Here is a 26,332-nt window from a genome sequence, read left to right as displayed (position 1 = left end):
TTTATGTATCCATATTTTTAATAGAGATGAGGTCTCACTACGTTGCCCAGACTGGTCTCGAACTTCCAGACTCAAAAGATCCTCCTGCCTCAGCCTCCCAAAGTGTCTAACAGTGATATTTTATTCAAATAAATATACTTTCTGAGTCTAAGGCTTGATGCTCACTTTGGTCATGTTGGTCAGTATGTGCCCTGAGGCTCTTCACATGAAGACAAAACTGGAGCCTGGAGCCGGGGAGGCCCACCTTACAGCCTCATCCTCCTGAGCAACCACAGAAACACAGCCCGTGAAATAGCGCTGCCACGGTACAGGGCCTGGCCTGAAGGATCTGTCAACTCCTCGGAAGCTGGGCGGACGAGTCCCCTCCCCACACCTTGCTGTGCCCACTCAGGACTTCCAGGCAGTTCTAGCAGCCCCGCTAACTACACCCACGTGAATGGAGCTGGGGAGGAAGGGCACCTTCTGGACCCCGTCTGCCTGAACACCAACTAAGGATGACCTGGGGAGATGAACCTAGATCAAAAGCAGCCACTTTTTCTCTGAATTTCCAGGGTGTGGGCTGGGATTTTGTCCTCCTCTTCCCCTAGCCTTGTGTTTCTGTGTTTTCTAGATGCAGACTCTGGGCAGAGGCCTCTTTTGCCTGCCTGGTCTAAGAGCAGCTCAGGTCGGGTGTAATAACTGAGTTGAATCCTAATGTCAACACGTACATTTCCCACCAAGGAGAAATGCAGGGGCCAGTCACAAATAAATATGTCAGAGCTATACACAACACAGCTATATATACCCCCAGATTTATTTATTTATTTTATTTTTATTTTATTTTATTTTAGAGATGGAGTCTGGCTCTGTTGTCCAGGCTGGAGTGCAGTGGTGTGATCTCGGTTCACCGCAACCTCTGCCTCCTGGGTTCAAGCAATTCTCATGCCTCAGCCTCCTGAGTAGCTGGGATTACAGGCACCCACCAGCATGCCTGGCTAATTTTTGTATTTTTAGTAGAGATGGAGTTTCGCCGTGTCGGCCGGGCTGGTCTCAAACTCCTGACCTCAGGCGATCCGCTCACCCCGGCCTCCTAAAGTGCTGGGATTACAGGCATGAGCCACCGCACCCGGCCCCAGATTTATTTTTGATAACACAAAAATAAAGACATGGTTGTATACACAGATACTGAAATTCCTCTAGCGGAAAACAACAGCAAATGATTAAAGATAACGTTGTTTGTTGAGGACAGAAGTAATAATGTTATGGGATATTCAGCAAGACTAAATGATTTATTCACCACCTGTACAGTGAAAACTGAAGCTAAATCTGAGAATTAAGGAATCAGAAAGAAGAGAGCACCGGGCGCGGTGGCTCACGTCCGTAATCCCAGGGCTTTGGGAGGCCGAGGCAGGTGGATCACGAGGTCAGGAAATGGAGACCATCCTGGCTAACACGGTGAAACCCCGTCTCTACTAAAAATACAAAAAATTAGCCGGGCGTGGTGGCGGCGGGCGCCTGTAGTCCCAGCTACACGGGAAGCTGAGGCAGGAGAATGGCGTGAACCCGGGAGGCGGAACTTGCAGTGAGCCGAGATCCTGCCACTGCAATCAAGCCTGGGAGACAGAGCAAGATTCCGCCTCAAAAAAAAGAAAAAAATAGTAAAAAAAGAACAGGGCCTAGTCCACCCCAGGCCAGCTGCACCTGATCATCAGTCTGCCACTTATGGTGTGTAGGGGAGTGTAGGGACGGGGAAAGGTGGGTCTCACAGGATTTGGCCATCCTGCTACCTGCTACCCCACTGCCAGGCAACACTGCCGCGCCACCTCCTCCCCACCTTCCCCAGCAGTCTCTCCCTGACGGCTTTGGCTGGCATTTGTTAGTGCACAGCGCCCTCTAGTGGTTACAGGAAGACTCTTCCTCAGAAATAGGTAACCTTTTTAATGGTTTGCTGGTGTTGAGCGACTCAACAGAATCCCTTTCTACAGAATTGCCACTCATGCACTCACTTCAGTTGCTCTCAGATTTTGGTAAAACAGTAAGTCCCAGTCATTTTCCTCAACCACCTTCAAAGACACCCATTTCTTTTTTTTTTTTTTTGAGGAGGAGTCTCTCTCTGTCACCAGGCTGGAGTGCAATGGTGCGTTCTCGGCTCACTGCAACCTCTGCCTCCCGGGTTCAAGTGATTCTCCTGTCTCAGCCTCCCGAGTAGCTGGGACTACAGGCGCCTGCCACCACGCCTGGCTAATTTTTTTGTATTTTTAGAAGAGACGGGGTTTCACCATGTTGGCCAGGCTGGTCTCAATCTCTTGACCTCGTGATCCACCCTCTTCAGCCTCCCAAAGTGCTGGGATTACAGGCGTGAGCCACCGCGCCCGGCCTAAAAGACACCCATTTCTACAAGCAAATGTTTCAAAGCAGGTACATACACCCCAGTGGACATGTCATGTGGTCTGTTGAGAGATGATGAATTTATTTGGAATTCTGTTTGTTGTTTTATAAATATGTTAGTACACTGGATTCATTCAATAGATATTCATGGAGCACATTTTAGGTATCCGGCACTAATAAAACAGATCAACTCTCTGCCCTGGCAGAGCTTATTTTCTGAGGGGAGAGGGACATTTAACTAAAAAAAATATATATAAGGGGTAATAAGTACTATTAAAACAAAACAAAACAAAACCTGTCAGGACCTGGCACGGTGGCTCACGCTTGTAATCCCAGGACTTTGGGAGGCCGAGGTGGGCGGATCACGAGGTCAGGAGTTCAAGACCAGCCTGACCAACACAGTGAAACCATGTCTCTACTAAAAATACAAAAATTAGCCGGTCGTGGTGGCACGCACCTGTAGTCTTAGCTACTCAGGAGGCTCAGGCAGGAGAATTGCTTGAAGCCAGGAGGCGGAGCTTGCAGTGAGCCGAGATCGCGCCACTGCACTCCAGCCTGGGCGACAGAGCAAGGCTCCATCTCAAAAAAATAAAACTGTCGGCCAGGCGCGGTGGGAGGCCGAGATGGGCAGATCACCTGAGGTCAGGAGTTTGAGACCAGCCTGGCCAACACAGCAAAACCCCATCTCTACTAAAAATACAATCAATCAATCAATAGCTGGGCGTGGTAGCGCACACCTGTAGTCTCAATTACTTGGGAGGCTGAGGCAGGAGAATTGCTTGAACTCTGGAGGCACAGATTGCAGTGAGCTGAGACGGCACCACTGCACTCCAGCCTGGGCGACACAGCGAGGCTGTCTCAAAAAAACAAAACAACCAACCAGTCAGGAAAGAAAGTGATGGGGGTGGGGGTTGCCATTTTAAACCGAGTGAGAGGTGAGAGAGTCTTCCCTGGGGACGTCTGGGAAAAGACTGTTCTGGAAGGAGGGACAGTCTGTGCCACGCCAGGGGAGCACAGTGTGTTTGGTTGGTTCAGGAAACAGCAAGGAGGCCCCGGGGGCAGTGGTGGAGTGAGGAGGAGTAGATGAGGTCAGAGAGGGGAGAGGCGTGCAGCCTGAGAGGGGATTGCTGGCCACTGCAAGTGCGTGGGCTTGTACTCCAAGGCCGATGGAGGGCTCTGACAGATGAGTGACATCATGTGGGGTGCACCCCCAAATGTTTTACTGATCAGACATGCACAATTAATGTTTGGAGGCTGGAGGGCTGCAGAATAAACTCCACAACAAGCCCACTGTTTCCTCACTGAGGCTCGCAGTTGGAAGAGGAAGCCTGTGAGCCGTCTTGGAAGTTAAGTACCAGCCTGGCAACACAGTGAGACCTTGCCTCTGCAAGTAATTTTTAAAAGATTAGCCGGGCAAGGTGGCACATGCCTGTGGTCCCAGCCCGAGCGGTGGAGGCTGCAGTGAACTGTGATTGTGCCACTACACTCCAGCATGAGTTACATAGCGAGACCTCATCTCAAAAAAAAAAAAAAAAAAAAAAGCAGAACTTCAACAAGGAGAGATGGGACATACCAGGCTAATCGCCATTCCTACACTACCCCGTAATTGGACCAAAAGATCTATTTGGTAAACTGAGGGATCCAGCACTACGGTATGGTGCAATACCCAGTATCACACTCCTGTTTTCATTGAGCATTTGTCTACAACTCCTAATTCTTACTACTTTTTTGCAAGATGCTTTAAAGTATGTTTGTCACCCCCATGCAAATTTCAGCTATGCCTCACAGCTCAATTCATAAAATTAAACAGATACCGCAGTTTGCCAGATGAGGTCACCCAGCCCCACACCAGCAAGGCCAAGGTTAGGACTCACAGACCACAGCTCTCGCACTTGTTTCTGCACCTCTGCCAGCCTGGCATGTAAGGAGTCCCCACAGGAAAGACATCTGACTGGTCATAAAGCTTTTATTTTACATATATTCCACTTATCACAAGGGTGGCTGAGGGAAGGGCAGAGCGTGCTAAAAGCCCCAAGTCCTCCCAGCCTCATGTGGCTTTGATTCAGCTCTGTACACGTGTGTTTGGATTAAGGTGGACAGTTCTGCTGTGCTCACTGCCTTGCCTTAAGATGTGTTCTAGAGGGGCACTGCCTAATACAGGAGCTCAAAGTCACACGGGGCTATTAAGCACCTGGAATGTAGCCACTGTGAATTGAAAAGTGCTATAAGTGTAAAATACACACCAGATTTCAGACTTAGCACAAAAATGTAAACTATCTCATTAATAATTTTCTATTATTGAAATATTTTGAATATTTTTGGGTTAAATAAAATATATTGCTAAAATTAATTTCACCTGCTTCTTTGTAATTTTTTTTTTTTTTTTTTTTTTTTGAAATGAGGTCTCACTCTGTCGCCCAGGCTGGAGTTGCAGTGACGCCTTCAAAGTTCACTGCATCATTGGCCGGGCGTGGTGGCTCATGCCTATAATCCCAGCACTCTGGGAGGCTGAGGCATGCAGATCACCTGAGGTCAGGAGTTCAATACCAGCCTGGCCAACATGGTGAAACTCTATCTCTACAAAAAATACAAAAATTAGCTGGGCGTTGTGGCACGTGCCTGTAAGGCCAGTTACTCAGGAGGCTGAGGCAGGAGAATCACTTGAACTCGAGAGGCAGAGGTTGCAGTGAGCCAAGATCATGCCACTGCACTCCAGCCTGGGCAGCAGAGTGAGATTCCATCTCAAAAAAAAAAAAAAAAATTTCACTGCAGCCTCCAACTCCTGGACTCAAGCAATCCTCCCACCTCAGCCTCCCAAGTAGCTGGAACTATAGGCACGCACCACCACACCTGGCTAATTCTTTGTACTTTTTAATGACTGAAAGAAAATGTAAAATTACATTATCTGGCTCATGTTACATTTCTATTGGACAATGGTGCTGTAGAGTATTCCAACAGCTTCCATTTACTGAGCAACTACAAATTTGCTAAGCACTGTGCTAGGAACCTTACATACTACTTTATTTAACCCTAACATCCCTAAAAGTAGATATGACCCCATTTAATAGCAGGAGCAGAAAACTGATGCTCAGAAAGGCTATGGAGCTTGTCTGAGGAAACACTATTAGAAAGGAGGAAAATCAGGATTTTAGACCCAGATCAGTAACCCTAAAACCCTTGCCCTAAGGCCCACCACACCACATGGCCTGTATTCCAGGGAAAACCGAAGTATGACCATGCACATTCTTTCCTTCAGCTCATCAGTATTATGTGGGGGCCATCCTGAATCAATGACCTATGAATGGTTTGAGTGTAGGCTTACTTTATAGAGCATCATTAATTTAGTTTTTCTCAAAGGAAATCTCATGAAGGTGAATGCAGAGAAAAAGTAGTACCAAACACACCAGAGATGAGACTGGCACTGACTGAATCAGAGATCCCTCCCAGAAACAGGCCAATAGGCAGGTGACTTGCAGCAACAGTGTGGGTGGCACAGGGCCACCTGGAGTCCATAATATCCTTTCCTGTATTCTAGTTCAGGCACACAAATAAGGCCATAAAGTTTAAGTCAACATTTTTAAGATTTTGATCAGAACCAGCCTAGAATTAACACCTGGTGTTCCTAGACTTTCTCGGGGGGGCGGGGGGGGGGTACTTTTCACCTTGAAAATCACTAACAGGTGCTGGCTCAAGATGGTAATCTGAGCATATTTGTTTAATTCCCTCTTGCAAACTCCCATTTGAACTGACAAAAGGAATATAATGAGGAAGCTTGCGGTACGAGTACTATAAGAGGAAGGAGGAAGGTAGCTATCTCCAAAACAAAATGTGTGGGTGAGTGAAATGGACCCACAGCAAAAGCCCATTAACATCCCCACGCACAGATCAGCGAGGGCTGGAAGAACTACAGCCACCTAGGAAGAGTGGCTAGATGGTCAGTTTCTGCTCATCAGCAGCCTCCTTACTTTTAGCCTTTAATGCTACAAGAGAGGGGGCAATTAGAAAACTCTATAGTCTTTTCATTTTGCCAGTCAAGGTCTATTTGCCTGCAGGGAGCAGGGCAACGGCTGCTCACACTCCCATGCTAAATAAAGCAGGGCCCAGCTAGTGCTCTGGCAACCTGAAGAGGATAACCAGGCCAATTAGGAAAGGGGCACTGGCCCAGCCAGCTTCATGCTGCCACAAAAGAAAGAAATTCTTTGGGCATGGCTGCCTGAGTCTCTCAAAGATGAAACTCTGATCTTGTAAAGTAAACCTTCACTATGCTGGGCGCGGTGGCTCAGGCCTGTAATCCCTGCACTTTAGGAGGCCAAGGTGGGCGGATCCCCAGGTCAGGAAATCGAGACCATCCTGACTAATACAGTGAAACCCCATCTCTACTAAAAATACAAAAAAATTAGCCGGGTGTGGTGGCACGTGCCTGTAGTCCCAGCTACTTGGGAGGCTGAGGCAGGATAATGGGGTGAACCCGGGAGGTGGAGCTTGCAGTGAGCCAAGATGGCGCCACTGCACTCCAGCCTGGGCGACAGAGCAAGACTCCATCTAAAAATAAAATAAAATAAAAAAATTTTAAAAAGTAAACCTTCACTAAATCTAAATGTTTCCCTTCTCCCTTTGGGTGTGCTTTTTAAGATCTGAACAGGCACCCACATAATTTGAAGAAAACTGTTTCCAACTACCCAAACTAGAAAAATAATCCTCCCTAAGCAACAGAACATACTGTGGCAGCCACAAAAATACGCCTCTCAGATCTCCTGCTGTGGGGAGCATCACTCAGTGATGCTCTGGGGCCACTGGGTTCACACTCAGGCCACACTTTCTGGGGACTCTTTATAGCCAACGAGCACAGTACAGGTACTAAGGCAGGCCCATTCTGGCAAGATGCCAACTCCTCCAAAAGGCAACTTTGGCTTGAAGACTCTCCATCAACTTAGCTATATTACAGAAATCATCTGAAGAACACAGAGAAGCGTTTGGTGGAAAAAAAAAAAAAAAGAGACTCGGAGACTGAGACCGAAGCTTAGTATATTTATAACTGAAGTCCCAGGAAAGAGAAAACATGGGTCAGGAAAAAGATCTGAGGAAATAATGGCTGACACTTTCCTATATTTGATTAAATGGCATAAATTTAGAGAGCCAAGAAATTCATCAAACTCCCAAGATAAATACATAGAAAACCACACCTGAAAGCTGCCAAAGAGAAAGACGCATTCTATAAAGGGAAAAACTATTTGAATACCCACTGATTTGTCATCAGAAACAATGAAGGCCAGAAGACAGTGGAACAAGATCTGTAAAGAGATTCTTTTTATTTTTTGAGACAGGGTCTCACTCTGTCACCCAGGCTGGGGTGCAGTGGCATGATCTTGGCTCATTGCAACCTCCGCCTCCTGGGTTCAAGCAATTCTCATGCCTGAGCCTCTCAAGTAGCTGGGATTACAGGCACGCACCGCCACACCTGGCTCATTTTTTTGTATTTTTAGTAGAGACAGCATTTCATCATGAAGGCCAGACTGGTCTTGAACTCCTGACCTCAAATGATCTGCCCGCCTCAGCCTCCCAAAGTGCTGGGATTACAGGCCTGAGCCACTGCACCTAGCGAAGAGATTCTTTTTAAAAAAGAGAAAACTGGCCAGGCACGGTGGTAATCCCAGCACTTTGGGAGGCCGAGGTGGGTGGTTCACAAGGTCAGGAGTTGAGACCAGCCTGACCAACGTGGAGAAACCCCATCTCTACTAAAAATACAAAATTAGCCAGGTGTGGTGGCACATGTCTGTAATCCCAGTTACTCGGGAGGCTGAGGTAGGAGAATTGCTTGAACCCAGGAGATGGAGGATGCAGTGAGCCGAGATTGTGCCATTGCACTCCAGCCTGGGCAATGAGAGCGACACTCCATCTCAAAAAAAAACAAAAAGGGAAAAAGAAAAAGAAAACTAATTTGTTGCCAGGAGACACAAAAAATGCTACAGAAAGTTCTTCCATCTTAAGGGAAAGGCTATTAGATCTTTAAGAAGAAATGAAGAATATTAGAAATGGTAAATATGTGAATAAATACAAAAGATTTTATTTTTTCCTCTTAATTTCTTTAAAATACATATCATTATTTAAAGCAGAAATTGTAACTTATGACAGGACTTACAATATTTAAATATGTAGATTTAATATGTATGACAACTACAGCATAAAAGACAGGTATGATAAATGGATGTACATACTTACAAGATTTCTACATTTTATGTGAAGTGGCACATCAACTCTAGGTAGACTGAAAAATTAAGAATGTATATTGTAATCACTAGAACATCCAACTTAAAAAAATTATTAAAACAGTATAGCTAAAGAGCCAATAAATTAAAATACAATTATAAAATAATCTTATCTAAACAGGAAACATGTAAATTAGAAACCTATTAATAATTACATTTAATGTTAAACTTATTAAAAGATACAGAGAGAACAGATAAAAATGCAAGACTCAAGTATATGTTGTTTAAAGAAACTACTTTAAATAGGCACAGAAGCACAAAGTAAATTAATAGAAAGAGGTATACTGTGCAAACACTAAGCTTAAGAAGGCTGCAGTGGCTATATTCACATAAGATAAAGTAGATTTCAAACCCAAATTACCAGAGACAGAGGGAAATTTCATAATGATAAAATGGTCAATACATTAGGAAGACATAAGTTATTAGAGCTTCATACAAAAACTGGTAGAATTTAAGAAATAGACAATTCCACAATCGTAATTGAAGATTTTAACATCCTTTCTCAGCACCTGATAGAAATAAACAAAAAGATCAGTAAAGACATAGAAGATCTGAACAATACTATCAACCACTTAATCTCATCGATATTACAAAACATATTAACCCAACAATTCAAATTACATATTGTTTTTCTTAGAGACATGGTCTCACTATACATTGCCCAGGCTGGTCTCGAAATGATCCTCCCACCTCAGCCTCTCAAATTACAGATTACAGCTGTAATCTCAGCATGTAATCTCATGCTAGATTACAGCTGTAATCTCAGCATGTAATCTCATGCTAGATTACAGCTGTAATCTCAGCATGTAATCTCATGCTGGATTACAGGCATGAGCCACCACACCTGGCCTAAAATACACATTCTTTTAAACTGTGTGTGGTACACTCACCATGACAGACAATATATTGGGTCATAAAACGAGTCTCAATGAAACTAAGAGGATTGAAATCATAAAGAGGATATTTTCTGACCTCAATGGAATTAAAGTAGAAATCAGCAACAAGAAGATATTAAGAGGAAAAAAAACAAATGTTTGCTAATCAGACAACCCACTTCTGATAATCCATGGGTCAAAGAAGAACTGAGGGAGGAAATTAGAAAATAATCAGAGGCTGGGCATGGTGGCTCACACCTGTAATCCCAGCACTTTGGGAGGCCAAAGTGGGTGGATCACCTGAGGTCAGGAGTTCGAGACCAGCCTGGCCAATGTGGTGAAACCCCATCTCTACTAAAAATACAAAAATTAGCCAGGTATGGTGGCTGGAGCCTGTAATCCCAGCTACTGAGGAGGCTGAGGCAGGAGAATCGCTTGAACCCAGGAGGCAGAGGTTGCAGTGAGCTGAGATCGTACCATTGCACTCCAGCCTGGGCAACAAAAGCGAAATTCCATCTCAAAAAGAAAAAAAAAAGAAAATTAGAACTGAATAATAAAAATACGACATAATAAAATTGTAAAGTTGCAACTAAAGTAATGCTTAAAAGAAAATGTATAGCTTTAAATATGTATTTTAAATAACGTCTAAGATCAATGACCTAAGGCTTATCTTAAGGAACTAAAGAAAAAAGATCAAAGGAGACTCAAGCTAAATAGAAGAAAGAAAATAACAGAAATTAATTATATAAACAATTGAGAAAAATAAAACCAAAGGTTGGTTCTTTAAAAGTTAAATCGTCGGCCAGGCACGGTGGCTCACGCCTGTAATCCCAGCACTCTGGGAGGCTGAGGCGGGTGGACCACGAGGTAAAGAGATCGAGACCATCCTGGCTAACACAGTGAAACCCAGTCTCCACTAAAAATATAAAAAATTAGCCGGGCGTGGTGGTGGGAGCCTGTAGTCCCAGCTACTGGGGAGGCTGAGGCAGGAGAATGGCGTGAACCCGGAAGGCAGAGCTTGCAGTAAGCCGAGATCGCGCCACTGCACTCCAGCCTGGGAGACAGTGTAAGACTGTCTCAAAAAAAATAAAATAAAATAAAAAGATCAGTAAAACTGATAAACCCCTACGCAACCTGATTAGGAAAGTGAGAACAGAAATTACCAGTATCATAATGAAAAGGAAATTATCAACACAGCTCCTAAAGACATTAAAAGGGTAAGAAGGGACCATTATAAATAACCTTATGTCTACAAATTTGATAACCTGGGTCAAAAGGATAGATTCCTTGGATAGATTCATTACCTAAATGACACCAAGATCAAACCAAAAAATGTGAATAGCCCTGTATTTATTAAATACATTATAGAAAACCAGACAAAGAAAATTTAAGGCCCAGATGGTTTCAGACATTAATTCTACAGCCCTGACAAGGAAAAAGGGGATAGTTAGAATTGGGTTACTAAAAAGTTAGCTTTTAATATCAACAGGAATACTGGTCAAGAGTCCACATTATGCAGGTTGTAAATGGTAGACACTATAAACAAATAGGAATCAGCTCTGATGATACTCATTTTTTCTTCCCTTTCAAAGGCTTGGCAAATAAAGCCGGGTCAATTTGCTCCTTTGCCAGTCCTCTGACAGAGAAGAGTCTTGCTGCCCGCTCCTGCAGAGTGCCCCCACATTTCAGTCCAAGGGCCATCAGTTCACATTTGAGCTTCTCCAAACCCAGCAACTCCAGTTCTGCAACAGAGGTGAACGCCAATAAATCTATAGTTTCCTTATCAATAACCTGAGGGAAAAAAATAAGAAAATATTTAAAACAGGCTCCTTCCTGTGAATAAAGACTCTTTAACTGTCAACTACATTTCTTGAGAAATTTTCATTTAATTTGCCATACCTTGCAACTGAATTTTAATCATCATCCATCCACGTTATTCCATAAGTATTCTCAACACACATAATAACTAATTTTTCATCTATACATTTAGAAACAAGCATTCAGAACAGTAACAGAAGTATAGCATTCCCAAACAGATTTTTAATATTGCTTTCTTTTCCAATTTTTCTAGTAAACATCTAAACAGTAAAATATAGCCAGCCTATCCCCACACTATTCCCACAGAAAGAGCAGGCACTCCTAAAAGCTTAATGACAATCCCATGCCTCTGAATCTACTAATTTCATAATCTTAATGCTTTCTATTCTAATTGAGTAATTAAAACTAATTGTCAGACCTCTCCCTTATATAACTCAACAAACTCAAATGCTGTTCAATAGACTTGCAACTGTTCTACCCACCAAGTGCCTTTATAGACTTTAAGACAAAATTAGCCTGTAATCCCAGCCCTTTGGGAGGTGGAGGCAGGCGGAACACTTGAGATTAGGAGTCCGAAACCAGCTTGGTCAACATGGTGAAACCCCGTCTCTACTAAAAATACAAAAATTAGCCGGGTGTGGTGGCGCGTGCCTGTAGTCTCAGCTACTTGGGAGACTGAGGCAGGTGAATCACTTGAACCTGGGAGGTAGAGCAGAAATCACACCACTGCACTCCAGCCTGAGCAACAGAGTGAGACTCTTGTCATTAAAAAAAAAAAAAAAAAAGACAAAATTAAATACTGCTAATGATGATACCTTGAAAAGAATGAAAATGTCTATCTTTGAGTGATTTTTTATATTCAAAGAATAACTTTCACAGTTTTAAAATATTAAAGAGCTCTGGAGACATACTCTATCTTTCTAGTTGATCTTTGTTTTCTTAAAAAAGCTGTTTTGTTAGATTTCTGGGAGTTAACCTTGGCTTATTTATGACCAAATTCTAAAATGCCACTTATGTGTGTTTAAAGAATCACACTTGGTTGTTAGGAATACAACAGCTATTACTACAACATCAAGAACAAAACTCCATGGCTAACACTGAAAAATATCAGGTTTTATCCTATGATTCCTTTTTTATTTTTCTAAGACTTCAGTCAGGATAAAGCTCTTACCTGTATACACATAACACAAAAATTACATGCTTACAAATTCAGAGATTGTAAGGACCTTAGCATAAAAAAATTCCAATAGTCTCACCAGAAAGGGCAATTTATGCATTTTTACTTACTTACTGGGGGCAGGGGAAGGTGCTGGCTAAACAAATGGTAGGTTTTGTGTTTATCGAAGGAAATTAAGTAGTTTAGGTTTCACCTATTCTAAAAAGCAAACCATTAGATCAAAGCACAGAGATTTTTGCTGGAAGCCAGTCCATTGTAGATAGTGAAAAACCAACTTTTTGAGAGAATGTACTATGAAAATGCCTTTTTATTATTTTTTGAGATGGAGTCTCACTCTGTCGCCCAGGCTGGAGTACAGTGGTACAATCTCATCTCACTGCAACCTCCGCCTCCCAGGGCACAAGCCATTCTCGTGGCTCAACCTCCCGAGTAGCTGGGATTACAGGCGTGCACCACCATGCCCGGCTAATTTTTGTTGTTGTTTTATTTTTAATAGAGACAGGGTTTCACCATGCTGGCCAGGCTGGTGTCGAGCTCCTGACCTCAAGTGATCTGCCCACCTCGGCTTCCCAAAGTGCTGGGATTACAGGCGTGAGCCACCGCACCTGGCTGAAGATGCCTTTTTTAAAAGGCTGACTGTGGGTACTTAAGATTTAATGATAAATTTAAAAGGAGGTTCCTCTTCTATAGAAGAGGTCTTCACATTCAGCTGAAACTATTGTTCAAGCTATCCTCGCATTAGAAAAAGCTGAGTAGCAATTTAGTGACGGGAAAAATGAGCACATTTCATCAAATCTAAAATGCCATCTATCGTAATATACCCTCATTCATGTATTACTAAGAATAAACAATACCAATTAAGTTATAATATGTTATACACATCTCATTTTAGACATGCTAAAATGTGGAAAACATGCATCTTACAATTGATGCAATATGGAATCAAGGACACCACCTAGTGGCAACATAGTATAAATGCCAGAGCTTAAAAAGTTTTTGGGGAATAAGGCAAGCTTCACCATAATCTGTACTTCTTAAAATCAAATAAGCCTTTCACTAAGCAGCTGAGGGGCAAAAGCACATTTTCATTTTAATGACTTATTGTGGAGATTAAACTGATTTGGCTCTAGGTATCAACCCCAAAACATACTTACTGCGTTTCCTGGCTGGCCTTCCTGCAGTTTGGCAACGGCAACGTTTTCCCTTTCTTCAGGTGCTACCTCAGCAACTCTTTCCTCATCAGTCCTTTCTTCTGTCTCTTTATCCTTATTCAGTCCAGCCCCAGTGGGTTCCTCTTCTATGGGTTCTTTACTCTCTGCCTTCTTCTCCTGGGTCTCTTCTGTTTCTGTAACCATCCTGCTTTCCATGTGCTCTTTGGACTCCCCCAGCTCAGCACATGAGTCTTCTAAAATATGCCTCCCAGAGTCAGTCACCGGGATCTGCAGTTGTTCTGGTGATCCATGGTCTGTATTCACTACTCTCGCCCTCTGAGAACCACTGGGAAATTTGGCTGCCATCTCGACACCATTGCTACCAATTTTTGGAGCATGGAAACCCATTCCTGAAGTGCTTGGTGCTTCTTCACTGTCATCATCTGAACTCTCAGAGTTGGACCCTTCTGCAGTCTCTAGTCCCTCCATGCCCAACCTGTCAGAAGCAACAGAAAGGTTTAACAGCGTTTGTAGCTTCTATTTAAAGCAAAGAGTTGGCTGGGCGCAGTGGCTCAGGCCTGTAATCCCAGGACTTTGGGAGGCCAAGGCAGGCAGATCACGAAGTCAGTAGTTTGAGATCAGCCTGGCCAACATAGTGAAACCCCATCTCTACTAAAAATACAAAAATTAGCCAGATGTGGTGGCATGCACCTATAGTCCCAGCTACTCAGGAGGCTGAGGCAGGAGAATCACCTGAACCCGGGAGGCAGAGGTTGCAGTGAGACGAGATCGCGCCATTGTACTCCAAGCCTGGGTGACAGAGTGAGACTCCGTCTCAAAAATAAATAAATAAAACAAAGAGTTATAGTTTGTTCAGGAAACAGAATCTGTTTCTGCTAGCTTGAGATGGAGAACAGGCAAATGTTGGAAAAAGATATTCCAGAGCTTATAAACAGAAGGAAAAAACATTTCAATGAGACTGGGACCAACTGTCCCAAAGATCCAAGAGGATCTCCTTTCTAAAGTCCTGAATCTCTAAAAGCAAAATTGATTTTGCTTAAAGCTTTCTTCCCCCGCATTACATTACTTTCGACGGTTGGAAATTAGATAAAATAAATAGTTGGCCAGGCGTGGTGGCTCATGCCTGTAATCCCAGCACATTGGGAGGCCTAGGTGGGTGGATCACAAGGTCAGGAGTTCAAGATAAGCCTGGCCAATATGGTGAAATCCCGTCTCTACTAAAAATACAAAAATTAGCCTGGCCTGGTGGCAGGTGCCTGTAGTCCCTGCTACTCGAGAGGCTGAGGCAGGAGAATCACTTGAACCAGGAGGCAGAGGTTACAGTAAGCCGTGATCGCACCACTGCACTCCAGCCTGGGCGACAGAGCAAGACTGTCTCAAAAAAAAAAAAATAATAATAATAATAATAAATAGTTATAAAGAAAATCCATCCGGGCATGGTGGCTAACGCCTGTAATCCCAGCACTTTGGGAGGTTGAGGTGGGTGGATCACTTGAGGTTAGGAGTTCAAGACTAGCCTGGCCAACATGGTGAAACACCATCTCTACTAAAAATACAAAAATTAGCCGGGTGTGGTGGCACATGGCTGTAGTTCCAGCTACTGGGGAGGCTGAGGCAGGAGAATTGCTTGAATCTGGGAGGCAGAGGTTGCAGTAAGCCGAGATTGTGCCATTGCACTCCAGCTTGGGCGACAGAGCAAGATTCCGTCTCAAAAAAAAAAAAAAAAAGAAGGAAAATTATTCGGTGCCGCCCCTTGATTTGATTGGTGAAAAAATATATAAAGAAAATCCTAGGAACAATTATTCTGTTTTACAGAGGTGTTGCCCAATAATAAATATTAATACACACACACACACACACACACACACACACACACACACACACACACACATTTATAAATCCTATGCTTGGGCTGGACGCGGTGGCTCACGCCTATAATCCCAGCACTTTGCGAGGCTGAGGCGGGAGGATCACCTGCTCAGGAGTTTGAGACCAGCCTAGGCAACATGGCAAAACCCTGTCTTCACAAAAAAATTTTAAAAATCAGCTGGGCATGGTGGTATGTACCCTAGCCCCAGCTACTCAGGAGGCTGAGATGGGAAGATAGCTTAAACCTGGGAGGTCAAGGCTTCAGTGAGCCGAGATCGCGCCACTGCACTCCAACCTCAGCAACAGAGTGAGGAACCTGTCTCAAAAACAAAAACAAAAACAAAAACAAAAAAAAACCATGCTTTATTAATAATTACTCAAACCCAGAAATTACCCAAATGTCTACCAAATGGAGACTGGATAAACAAACTGTGGTACATTCACACCATGAAATGATACTGAGTAATAAAAAAGAATGAACTACTGATACATACACTACCATGGATGAATCTCTAAAGCTTTATATTAAGTGAGAGAAGCCAGACACTAAAGGCTATATGACATCCTAGAAAAGACTAAACCATAGTAACAAATATCACACTGGTGACCAATGGTTGCCAGGGTCTAGAGGTGGGGAAAAGGGACTTAACTGCAAAAGGGCACGTGGGAACTATTTCAGGTCATTAAAATACACCCTATCTAGATTGTGGTGGTGGTAACGTGACTATATAGTATATATACATTTTTCAAAAGTCGTAGAACCAATCAACCAAAAAGGGTGAATTTTGCTATATATAAATTATACCTCAATAAAACTCATTAAAAAAATACAAACCACAGGTAGTGTCACCACCCTTTCTCTCAGGAACATTTAATTCCCATTTCAGAAAGAACATTGTATGCTGAACTCATAGTGTTATATGATCTTTGATTAATAATTATCTATTTATCCCCAAAGGGGATAAACTTATTTTCAAGAACTTGGCCCAAGGGAAGTCACTGGCAACAAGAGGACCAACTAGAGGGACAAGAGAACTATCAGAAAAATGGACAAGAAAAAGTACTGCTGTGCTTTTTACCCTCAAGTGCGAAAGTGGTGAAGAGAAGTCTGGCAAAGTGACCAAAGACCTCAATGATGACTGCGAAAAACCACAGAAAACAACCACCTGGAAAGTACAGCTTGATTTCCACCTAGAATTTCTAAAAGTTAAACCCCTTCAACACCAAAAAAGTAATTCAAATATAAAGCTATTTTTATGTTTCAGTGTAAGGAAAAAATTCATCCTTTACATTCAATTAATGGCATTCACAGCAGAAACCATTACCAGTACAATGTGACAATCACTGAAACCTAAAGCTTGAAGCACTCTGGAAATTGTCTGAGCTCCCACCAAACACTACACAAAAATGTGTTTATGCCAGATAAACAAGGAGGAAATGTCTCAAGTCAGTCCTCAAAGATCAACTGGGAACGAAAGTGAAACACTTACCAGAAGCATCTCCTCTTTCCCGCACTGGCTCCTCTGTCTGTCTGAGATTTAGTAGGCCATTGCCGTTTCCGATTCTCACTGATTTCTGCTGAAACCATCTTGCTGGAGGCAGCCTGCATACCTAACCAGAAATTTTAACAACTCAGTTTCTACTATAGGGACTAAGTTTAAAGAAATCATAAATAACATGGATTGCAAAAAGAGCTGCAATCTACAGCTCCAGATTTAAATTTCTTAAGATACCAACATTTTATACAATTAATCTCAAATTTACAGATTTAAAATGATAAACATTCTAGTCTAGGAGCAGATTTTTTAAAGCACCATTGCACAATTTGTAACCTTGAGACTGACAAGTTCACACCCAGCCCTCCCCAAACCTATTTATTTATCCCTGCGTTAGTTATTTGCATACACTTGTCTTTTTCCTGTTATGTCATAACCTTTTTGATGCAAAAAGATTGTTTCTTATTCGATTGTTCCCATACTAGGCCTGCCATGTTTTGGATGCTAAAAACAAAAGTTAATGAGAATCATTCACATTAAAAACTGACTTAAAACTGGCAGCAAATTCTTTGAGGTCTAGACATCTTCTGAAGACTTAGCTTATCCCTAAACACAAACAAAAAATTTTCTTACCTGGGGCCCATGGCCCCATGGAATTCAGGGGTTAAATATGCCAAATGTTGGCTGGGCTCATGCCTGTAATCCCAAGCACGAGGTTAGGAGTTTGAGACCAGCCTGGCCAACATGGTGAAACCCTGACTGTACTAAAAATATGAAAATTAGCCAGGCGTGGTGGCGTGTGCCTGTAATCCCAGCTACTCTGGAGGCTAAGGCGGGAGAATTGCTCGAACCCGGGAGGCAGACGTTGCAGTGAGCCGAGATCACACCACTGCACTCCAGCTCTGGGCAACAGAGCAAGACTCCGTTTTGGGGGGAAAAAAAAAGCCAAATGTTGTGTATGTGTTCTTTTTTTAAAAAAATACTGTGTTCACTTTTGAGGATAAAAGTTCCAAGGTTTTCATCAGATTCTCAGACATCTGTAACCTAAAAAAAGCTTAAGAACTGCTCTTTGTGTGTAGCGTAGAGCAGTCTGAACAGCTGGCTTCAGGGGTGCCAGCTGAACACACTAAGGAATCCTCATTCTCACCTTTGAGGACGGAATCCTCCAGACGCTCAGCCATCTCATGGCACTGCTGCTGGTAGTCAGGGCTGGTGAAGCAGTGCTTGGGTTCTACAAGCTTCCGCTGCAGTCGCTCCAGCCGCTTCTGCTCCTTTTCAGCCTCTCGCTCGGCTTGTTGTTTTACCCATTCAGCCATTCTGGGGATGAGGGAGGAAGAGATATAACTGAATAGATATATTACATATACACTTTTATATATAAAATGTCTCTGACGAATTAATGCACTTGTTCATACTGTGATATTCTCTTAGAAAGGTGAGCCATGCTTACTACTAGCATATGGTACTGATCTTAACTTAATCCCAAAGATGATTATTAAATTATGGAAAAGGTTAAATCTGATAATAAATTTGGATGTAAATATTTTAAGTTTCCATTTCCAATATGCGTGGCATATGTATAATCACTACTAATAGGAAAGTATATGTCTCTCCTCAAAAACACAAAAAAAGGTGGACATCTTACGCTTTTTCATGATTGACATCACGTAGTCTCCTTCCACTGAGATCCCGACAAGCTTCTCGATTGGTTGTCTTCTCAATCTGAGCACCAAGTGCTCGGAGCATAGATCCAAAACCTGAGCAGATGTATTTGGAGAAAGCAGGTTAAAATGTGTTCAAGGATGGATAAAAGCAGAATTTGTGAAAACAATCTGTATCACAAGATTAACAATGATCTCTACTTTCTTTTTTTTTTTTTTTTTTAAGAAAAGATGAACATCAAGGTTCTAATTCAGGCAGCGAAAGTAAAAAGACTGATTTAACCTCATGCCTTTCACCTTTCATTTTATAGTTCTGAGATAAAATACCTAGCCTTCCCAAACCTAATTATTTATCCTTGTGTTAGTTATTTGCATACCGGTATAATACCTGTACAGCTAGAATATTTAAAAAGCTTTACCCAGGCCAGGTGCAGTGGCTCACGCCTGTAATCCCAGCACTTTGGGAGGCTGAGGCGGGCAGATCATGAGGTCAGGAGATCAAGACCATCCTGGCTAACATAGTGAAACCCCGTCTCTACTAAAAAATACAAAAAATTAGCCAGGCGTGGTGGCGGGCGCCTGTAGTCCCAGCTACTCAGGAGGCTGAGGCAGGAGAATGGCGTGAACCCAGGAGGCAGAGCTTGCAGTGAGCCGAGCTCGTGCCACTGCACTCCAGCCTGGGAAACAGAGCCAGGCTCCGTCTCAAAAAAAAAAAAAAAAAAAAAAAGCTTTACACAATCACAGAGATCCCAAGATTCTCAGATTAAGAACTTAAAAAGTATATAGTGAGATTTTTCAATGAGTTTAGAAGGAAAGGCAATTTTAAGCTCCACTGGCTGATATAACATGCTTCATTCATTCATTCTTTTTATCCCCCCTAAGAGATGGGGCCTTGCTCTGTCATCCAGGCTAGAGGGCAATGGCTTGATGTAATCAAAGCTCACTGCAGCCTTGAACTCCTGGGCTCAATGGATCCTCTTACCACAGCCTCCCAAGTTGCTAGGATTATAGGCGTGTACCGACGCAGCTAGCTATTTCTTTTTTTTGTAGAGACCAAGGTCTCACCATCTTGCCCAGGCTAGTCTCAAACTCCTGGGTTCAAACTGTCCTCCCACCTTGGACTCTCAAAGTGTTGGGATTACAGGCATGAGCCACCATGCCTGGCCACATGCTTCATTCTTTTTTTTTTTTTTGAGAGAGTCTCACTGTGTCACCCAGGCTGTAGTGCAGTGGCACAATCTCGGCTCACTGCAGCCTCCACCTCCAGGGTTCAAGTGATTCTCCTGCCTCAGCCTCCCAAGTAGCTGAGATTACAGGCTCCTAACACCACACCTGGCTAATTTTTATATCTCTAGTAGAGACGGGGTTTCGCCATGTTGGCTAGCCTGGCGAACTCCTGACCTAGGTGATCCGCCCGCCTTGGCCTCCCAAAGTGCTGGGATTACAGGCGTGAGCCACCGTGCCCAGCCCACGCTTCATTCTTAATGATACAATTTCAAACAGCTGGATATAGTCTGAGATGTCAGCTCTCTGAAAACCAAACCAAATCACTGTAGATTTTGAGAAAGCTTAGGGATCACATGTTACTACATTAGGAGAAATACCAACAACTGTTTATATTGTTTTCGCTCTTTGTTATTTTCTTTCCTAGTAGTTGTGTTAAACAAAACCTTAATCTGCCTCAACTTATAAACAATTGTGTTTCCTAAGGTAACTTTAGACTTCCTTTGGAACTACAAAAATGAGACAAAATCCTGATTAAAGCAGAAGGAGATTTAGAAAAAAAACTCTTTATTCAGCAAATTGAACAGAATAATGGCCATCTCTCTTCATCTAATTTTCCCCCAAAGTTTTAGAGCCTAGGTTCCCTAAGAGCTATCCAGCTGAACAAAGTGGGAATTGTATCATACAATATTTTTTCCTCGACCAAAATAAAAGACAGCCTGGGCAACATGGCGAAACCCCATCTCTACAAAAAATACAAAAATTAGCTGGGCAAGGTGGCATGTGCCTATAGTCCCAGCTACTGGGGAAACTGAGGTGGGAGTATTGCTTGAGTTCAGGAGGTCAAGGCTGCAGTGAGCCGTGATCGTACCACTGTACTCCAGCCTGGGCGACAGAACAAGGCAGTGTCTCAAAAGAAAGAAAACAAAAGAATAAGAGAGAAAATGTTCAAAATCAGGTTAATAAAAGAATTCATAAGGTAAAACAATATTGGCATACTAAAGAGACTAAGAAGGTTGTTAATTGAATACCATGGCTAAAGACAGCAAATGTCAGCAGCAGAATATGAAAATAAATGAATAAAGACTGCAAATGTGTTACAACTAAGTAGTCAATGTTCAGGTCCTACCTCCTTTTCCACCGCAAAGTCTGGGTTCCAAACTATAAACAGCTCCATGCTGCACTGTGTCACTGGTGTTAATGAGTGCTCCATTGCATTTCACAAAGAAGTTTTCCACTGGAACATTCTAGAGACAAATTTGTTTTTTTAATGCCTTTTATGAGATAATAATCTAAGTTTGTTACAAGAAGGGACCTAGCTGTCTTTTTATTACTCTGGTTACAACAGAGGGTGTTCAATTAATATTTGTTGAATTGAAAATGTAAACTACTAGGAGAAAAAGTCATTTCACATGATGCATTTTGGGTATAATTTTTTCCCAATATTACCTAATCATCACATATAGAAGAAACTTCAGTCTTTGCGGTGACAACAAAAACTGCTTCTTCTTCTCTGATAGGTAATCTGAGTCAAGGTAGAAGACTATGCAGGACTCAGATTAAATAACTGTGGAGGTCCCATTTTCTGACTTTCTTAAACAGGTAAAATTAAATTGAACATCAAAAGTAGTCCTCAATCCTAAAAAGTGCAGGTAGGAATAAGAAGTAGAGAAGGAAGGAGTCAAGAGTGTGGTTTTTAATACACCTATATAAGTACACCATAGGAGACATAAATACATGAAAAATGAGCAAAAATGAGCAAAGTTGCTGAAGACAGCCTAAGATGCTGGGCAGCCCCAGATTCTGTGTAGCTGCCCCAAAGCCTACATGAATCAATACACTAAGCAGTCCTGTAACCCAGTAAAAGCCCACTCTGGACCAAGGAAATACAGAATTACCAAGCAGCACCAGGCTGGTGGATGTATGGAGACTGAGCTATGTGATTATAGTTCTCTATCACAGTCACTGCCCAGATGCCAGGGCAGAACAGGTGGAGAGATGGATTTATGCTGTCTGGGGTTCTCCCAGACAAATATAATGGCGGGAGAGAGGAGCAAGGGAGCTCAGGCTATCTGCAATGAGGTAACATGAACGACTATTCTTGTCTTTAAAATACTGTCTACCTCAAAGAGCTGTTGTAAACATTAAATGAGATATGTAATACATTTTGTATCTGTTTAATGTTTACACATTAGAAGCCTTTTGTATGTCTAATGGGTATGGTATTTCTAAATAATTTTAAAAGATATTAATATGAAGGCAGAAAGTATACACCATGAAAATGATGTATACTTCATTTCCAAACAGAATGGCTTATTAAACAAAACAACTGATCAACAAAATTGCATTTTCTACTTAAGATTCTTGTCAATGAAGTCACAAGCAGAAAAAAGGATACAACATTTAGACTCAATTTAACTGCTTTTAACCATTTGTGCATTGTAAAGTGCTTCAAACACAAATTATCATGTGTGTTTTAGCACAACCAGCCTAAGGCTATCAGAGATAAACCTGTCAAACTTACTGATTCACTGCAACGAGGGGAACTGCACACCAGGAGTCATGGGTATCTCACCAACCCAAAGAAAGGAGTGTCATTATAAGATTTGGGGCTAGGGTGGAGTTGAGGTGAAATTTACATCAAGCAGTGTTTAAACAGGTTCAAAATAAAGCAGGACTGTATATAAAAACGTCAACATCAGATCTGGATTGTGAAGGCTCCTCTTTCCTTGGAAACTACAAATTCAAGATAAATGTGGAAAGTTGTGTCCAGAAACCCTTAATGGGAAGCTCTGACCTGGGTTGGAAATCAAGAATGCTTCTCTACAAGGCAAGAGTGGGAAGGTTCACTCTTATTGAGAGAACTTTAAACAGCAAAATTTCTTATATATTCTATGGTGTTTGAGACCAAGGTTTCTCAGTGAATAAGAAAGCAGCAGACCTTCGTGGGGGTCGTTATGACATTATGACACATCACCATTTCCTGTTAACTCTGCAGCTATACATCGGTGTAGTGTGGGGGAAACAAAAACAAAAAACAAAAACTTTGCAGCTGGCTTTATCTGTGTCTGTTATCCCAGCCTGATGAAAAGCAGGGCAGATTTTTATTTTCTCAGTGGGAGTTAACACTAACTTCATCATGTCTCAGAATAGTTTTGTTTTTAAAAACATAGGTGTGAACTTGAGCTATTCTTACTTGTTCCAGTATCTCAACTAATATTCTTTTGTGTTTCTATTCATATTTGCTATGGTCATGTTCCTTAAGTTTCTGACTGAATCCACTCATTTATATTTCTTTATATACACTTTTTCAGACCGAGTCTTGCTCTGTCACCCAGTTTGGAGTGCAATGGCTCAATCTCGGCTCACTGCAACCTCCACCTCTCAGGTTCAAACGATTCTTCTGCTTCAGCCTCCGGGGTAGCTGGGATTACAGGCGTCTGCCGCCACGCCTGGCTAATTTTTGTGTATTTTTAGGAGAGATGGGGTTTCACCATGTTGCCAAGCTGGTCTCGAACTTCTGACCTCAGGTGATCTGCCCGCCTCGACCTCCCTAAGTGTTGGAATTACAGGCGTCAGCCACCACGCCTAGCCTATATTTCTTGCTTCCGATTTAAAAATTCTTTTTTCCAACATACCTCATGATTAAGATCCTATTTTTTCTGGTTTCACTTTGGATCAATTGTCAGCAAGTTTGAAAACTGTACTCATAGGCCGGGAGGAGTGGCTCAAGCCTGTAATCCCAGCACTTTGTGAGGCTGAGGTGGGCAGATCACCCGAGGTCAGGAGTTCAAGACCTGGCCAACGTGGTGAAACCCCGTCTCTACTAAAAATACAAAAATTAGCCAGGCATGGTGGCGGGCGCCTGCAATCCCAGCTACTTAGGAGGCTGAGGCAGGAGAACCGCTTGAACTCAGGGAGGCGGAGGTTGCAGTGGGCCGAGATCACGCCATTGCACTCCAGCCCGGGCAACGGGAGTCAAACTCCGTCGGGGGGGGGGGAGGGGGAGAAAAGAACACTGTACTCATGAAATAAGAATTATTTTCAAAGGAATTAGAATGCAATTATTTTCATGGTCAAAAACAGTTGTGCTTACAGTTTTTAGACTGGATTACAGAGCAGGAAGGAAAACATGGAAAGTGAAAAACCGTATTATTTGCAAACACACATTGCTTCTTCACGGAATCGATCCAAGTCTCTTAAAATTTTGGTCTAGACTGCAGTGTTAACATTTGTTAAGCTTATAAATAGTAAGCAGAGGAAATAGCCGAGGAAAGCACGGATGAGGTGCGGAAAGAACAGAGTTCTAGATCAAGTGCCAACATTAAAATTACATTCAGGGAAACCACTAAATTCTTTTGACAACTGAACAGGTTTAATATCTTATAGCTGGTAAAAGCTTACTTACTTGAAAGTTCAGTAAAAGCTCACGTGTAACTTTGGAAGTCCCTGGTAGGTTTTCACAAATATGCACGGACAAATGAGACCATCAAATTAATAGTGAACACTTCTACGTAACAGGCCCTAAGAACCCAGGCCCTCAACATGACACACGTGTGAATGCTTGGTCACAACGAGTGACCAGAAGAATCAATTTTCCTTCCCAATCATCCTTTGGCCTGGGTTTGGATATGACATACTTCTCTAGGCTGGGGCTAACAAGGCTGTGTGATAAGTGGACAAAATACACGTCACATAACCATAGTAAGAAGGTGAAGACTGGAGCCTTAAAAATCAGCCGGCCCAACTGCCAGAAGACCATTATATTTACGGATAAAGAAAGAGAAACAAAGTATTTGTAACTGTGAGCGGGACTAAGTGCCTGTAACAGTTTTTTTCTCCCTCTTGGTGGGGAGGCAAAACCACCACCACAAAAGAAAAGCAAAGGAAGGTCTCAGTAACAATTCGAAGCACCTTAACACTGAGGAACTCTCAGCCTCAACGAGTGAAAACCCCAGAGAATAAACGTACCCCCGCCCCGGACAGACATACTCCACACCCAGCGCTGCCACCTGTCTGCCTCTTTCTCCTTCCTAACAGGAACCGAAATCCTCACCTGATCTTGACAGTGCCGGTGGATAAAATCCCGGACGGTGCACCGAGCCGAGGCACACCGCACCGCCTTGCACCCGAAGCCAGGGCCGCGAATCCACACCAGCGCCGCGGCCTCCGCCATGTCACCGACTACCCGAACCTCAAGCCTCTCTGAGACACCAGGCGCCGCAACTCGCCCGGCGCCGCAACTCGCCCGGCGCATCTTGATGACGCGAGCATCTTCCAACGCCCCGCCCCTCACGCTTCCGTTCACCCCTCCCCTCCCCTGGGGCGGGTCAAGTGAGCCGGGCGGCGGGGCGGTGCGGGCTGGGGGAGGGGAACAGGAAAGGCCTGGCGGAGGCAGATAAGGCGGCAGAGCACGGGGCGAGGCGTTGCTAGGAGAAGTTGCTAGGGCGGGGCTCGAGGGACCGGCTATAAAAGGCTGGCGCTGGGTTGGGTTTCGAGCTTCCTGGGCGTAAGCGATAAGGCTTTAACTAAGCACCACCTTGTGCTGTAGGCTTTGGCCCTTTTCCTCACATCTGTGTAGTTATTTTTGGGTCGCGGAGAATTGTGGCCCGAGAAGGCTCTGCTCCTTGAGAGTGTGGGGAGAGAAGCTGCAGTCCCGGAAGCGGTTTTAGGGGGCCGCTTCCTTGGCCTGGAGGAGCTCCCCAACCCGAGGGGGCAAGGGAAACGACCCCCAGGAGGCCCCTAAACAGTGGCCGGCGTGGTTTCTCCTCCAGCTTTACAGAGCCTTCTCTTCCCCTCCAGAAACAGCCAACCTCCGGGTTTCTGCCTGCCACGCACGGTTTATTCTTATTTCCGCCTGTTTGTGCTCTGCGTTATCTCCACTTCAGCTCTGTTTTCAAAATATTTCACAGCAAGTGGGCTCTTGTGAAAGACAGTGACAGGAGTGACGTTTATAGTCATGCTGCTTCAAAAAACCCTACCATAACTTTTATTCTGCACCATGGAAACACACTCGGACAGATTTGCATAACGTAACCTTAAGGCTCAGGGAATCCGAAAGAGTCCCTTAATATTTAATAGAATGAGATTATGGTATTTCTAAAACCCTGAACAATTCAAAAGCCACCAGTGTGAAGATAGGAAGGTTATTTGGAGATATCTGAGCCTGCTAAACACAAATGCATCGGCCCACAGAATTGCATTCTCTGCTGTTAAAATGCTTAGCAAATGGAACTCCTAGCTGAGGGGGTAACAACAAAAAAATCAGAAACCGTTTAGCGGTGGCAGTATGTGCGAAAATGGAATTTCAAGGCCTGGGAAGTTAATAGATTCAGTGGTCTTTATTTCACACACGAGGGAAAATTGGGGAGGGAAAGGGCCTCCATGGGGATGCCAGTAGATAAATA

The 26,332-nt window shown here is 43.3% G+C and overlaps 1 protein-coding gene across 1 annotated transcript; it reads right to left on the bottom strand.

Annotated features, from left to right (window-relative positions):
- Positions 1 to 8,407: 8,407 nt before the first annotated feature.
- Positions 8,408 to 25,658, bottom strand: SDE2 (SDE2 telomere maintenance homolog). The gene is made up of 7 exons (XM_514239.7): positions 24,982 to 25,658; positions 21,055 to 21,172; positions 18,686 to 18,797; positions 18,188 to 18,357; positions 17,035 to 17,155; positions 13,658 to 14,150; positions 8,408 to 11,299 (listed from the first exon to the last, which is right to left on the bottom strand). Exons 1-7 carry the CDS (start codon positions 25,180 to 25,182, stop codon positions 11,078 to 11,080), a joined length of 1,437 nt encoding a protein of 478 aa, XP_514239.3. The 5' UTR covers positions 25,183 to 25,658; the 3' UTR covers positions 8,408 to 11,077.
- Between the last annotated feature and the right edge of the window lie 674 nt (positions 25,659 to 26,332).

Source organism: Pan troglodytes, chromosome 1 (genome assembly GCF_028858775.2).
Source record: "Pan troglodytes isolate AG18354 chromosome 1, NHGRI_mPanTro3-v2.0_pri, whole genome shotgun sequence".
Taxonomy (NCBI): domain Eukaryota; kingdom Metazoa; phylum Chordata; class Mammalia; order Primates; family Hominidae; genus Pan; species Pan troglodytes.
Note: the sequence above shows the minus strand (reverse complement) of the source record. Positions and strands in the feature narration are given on the sequence as shown.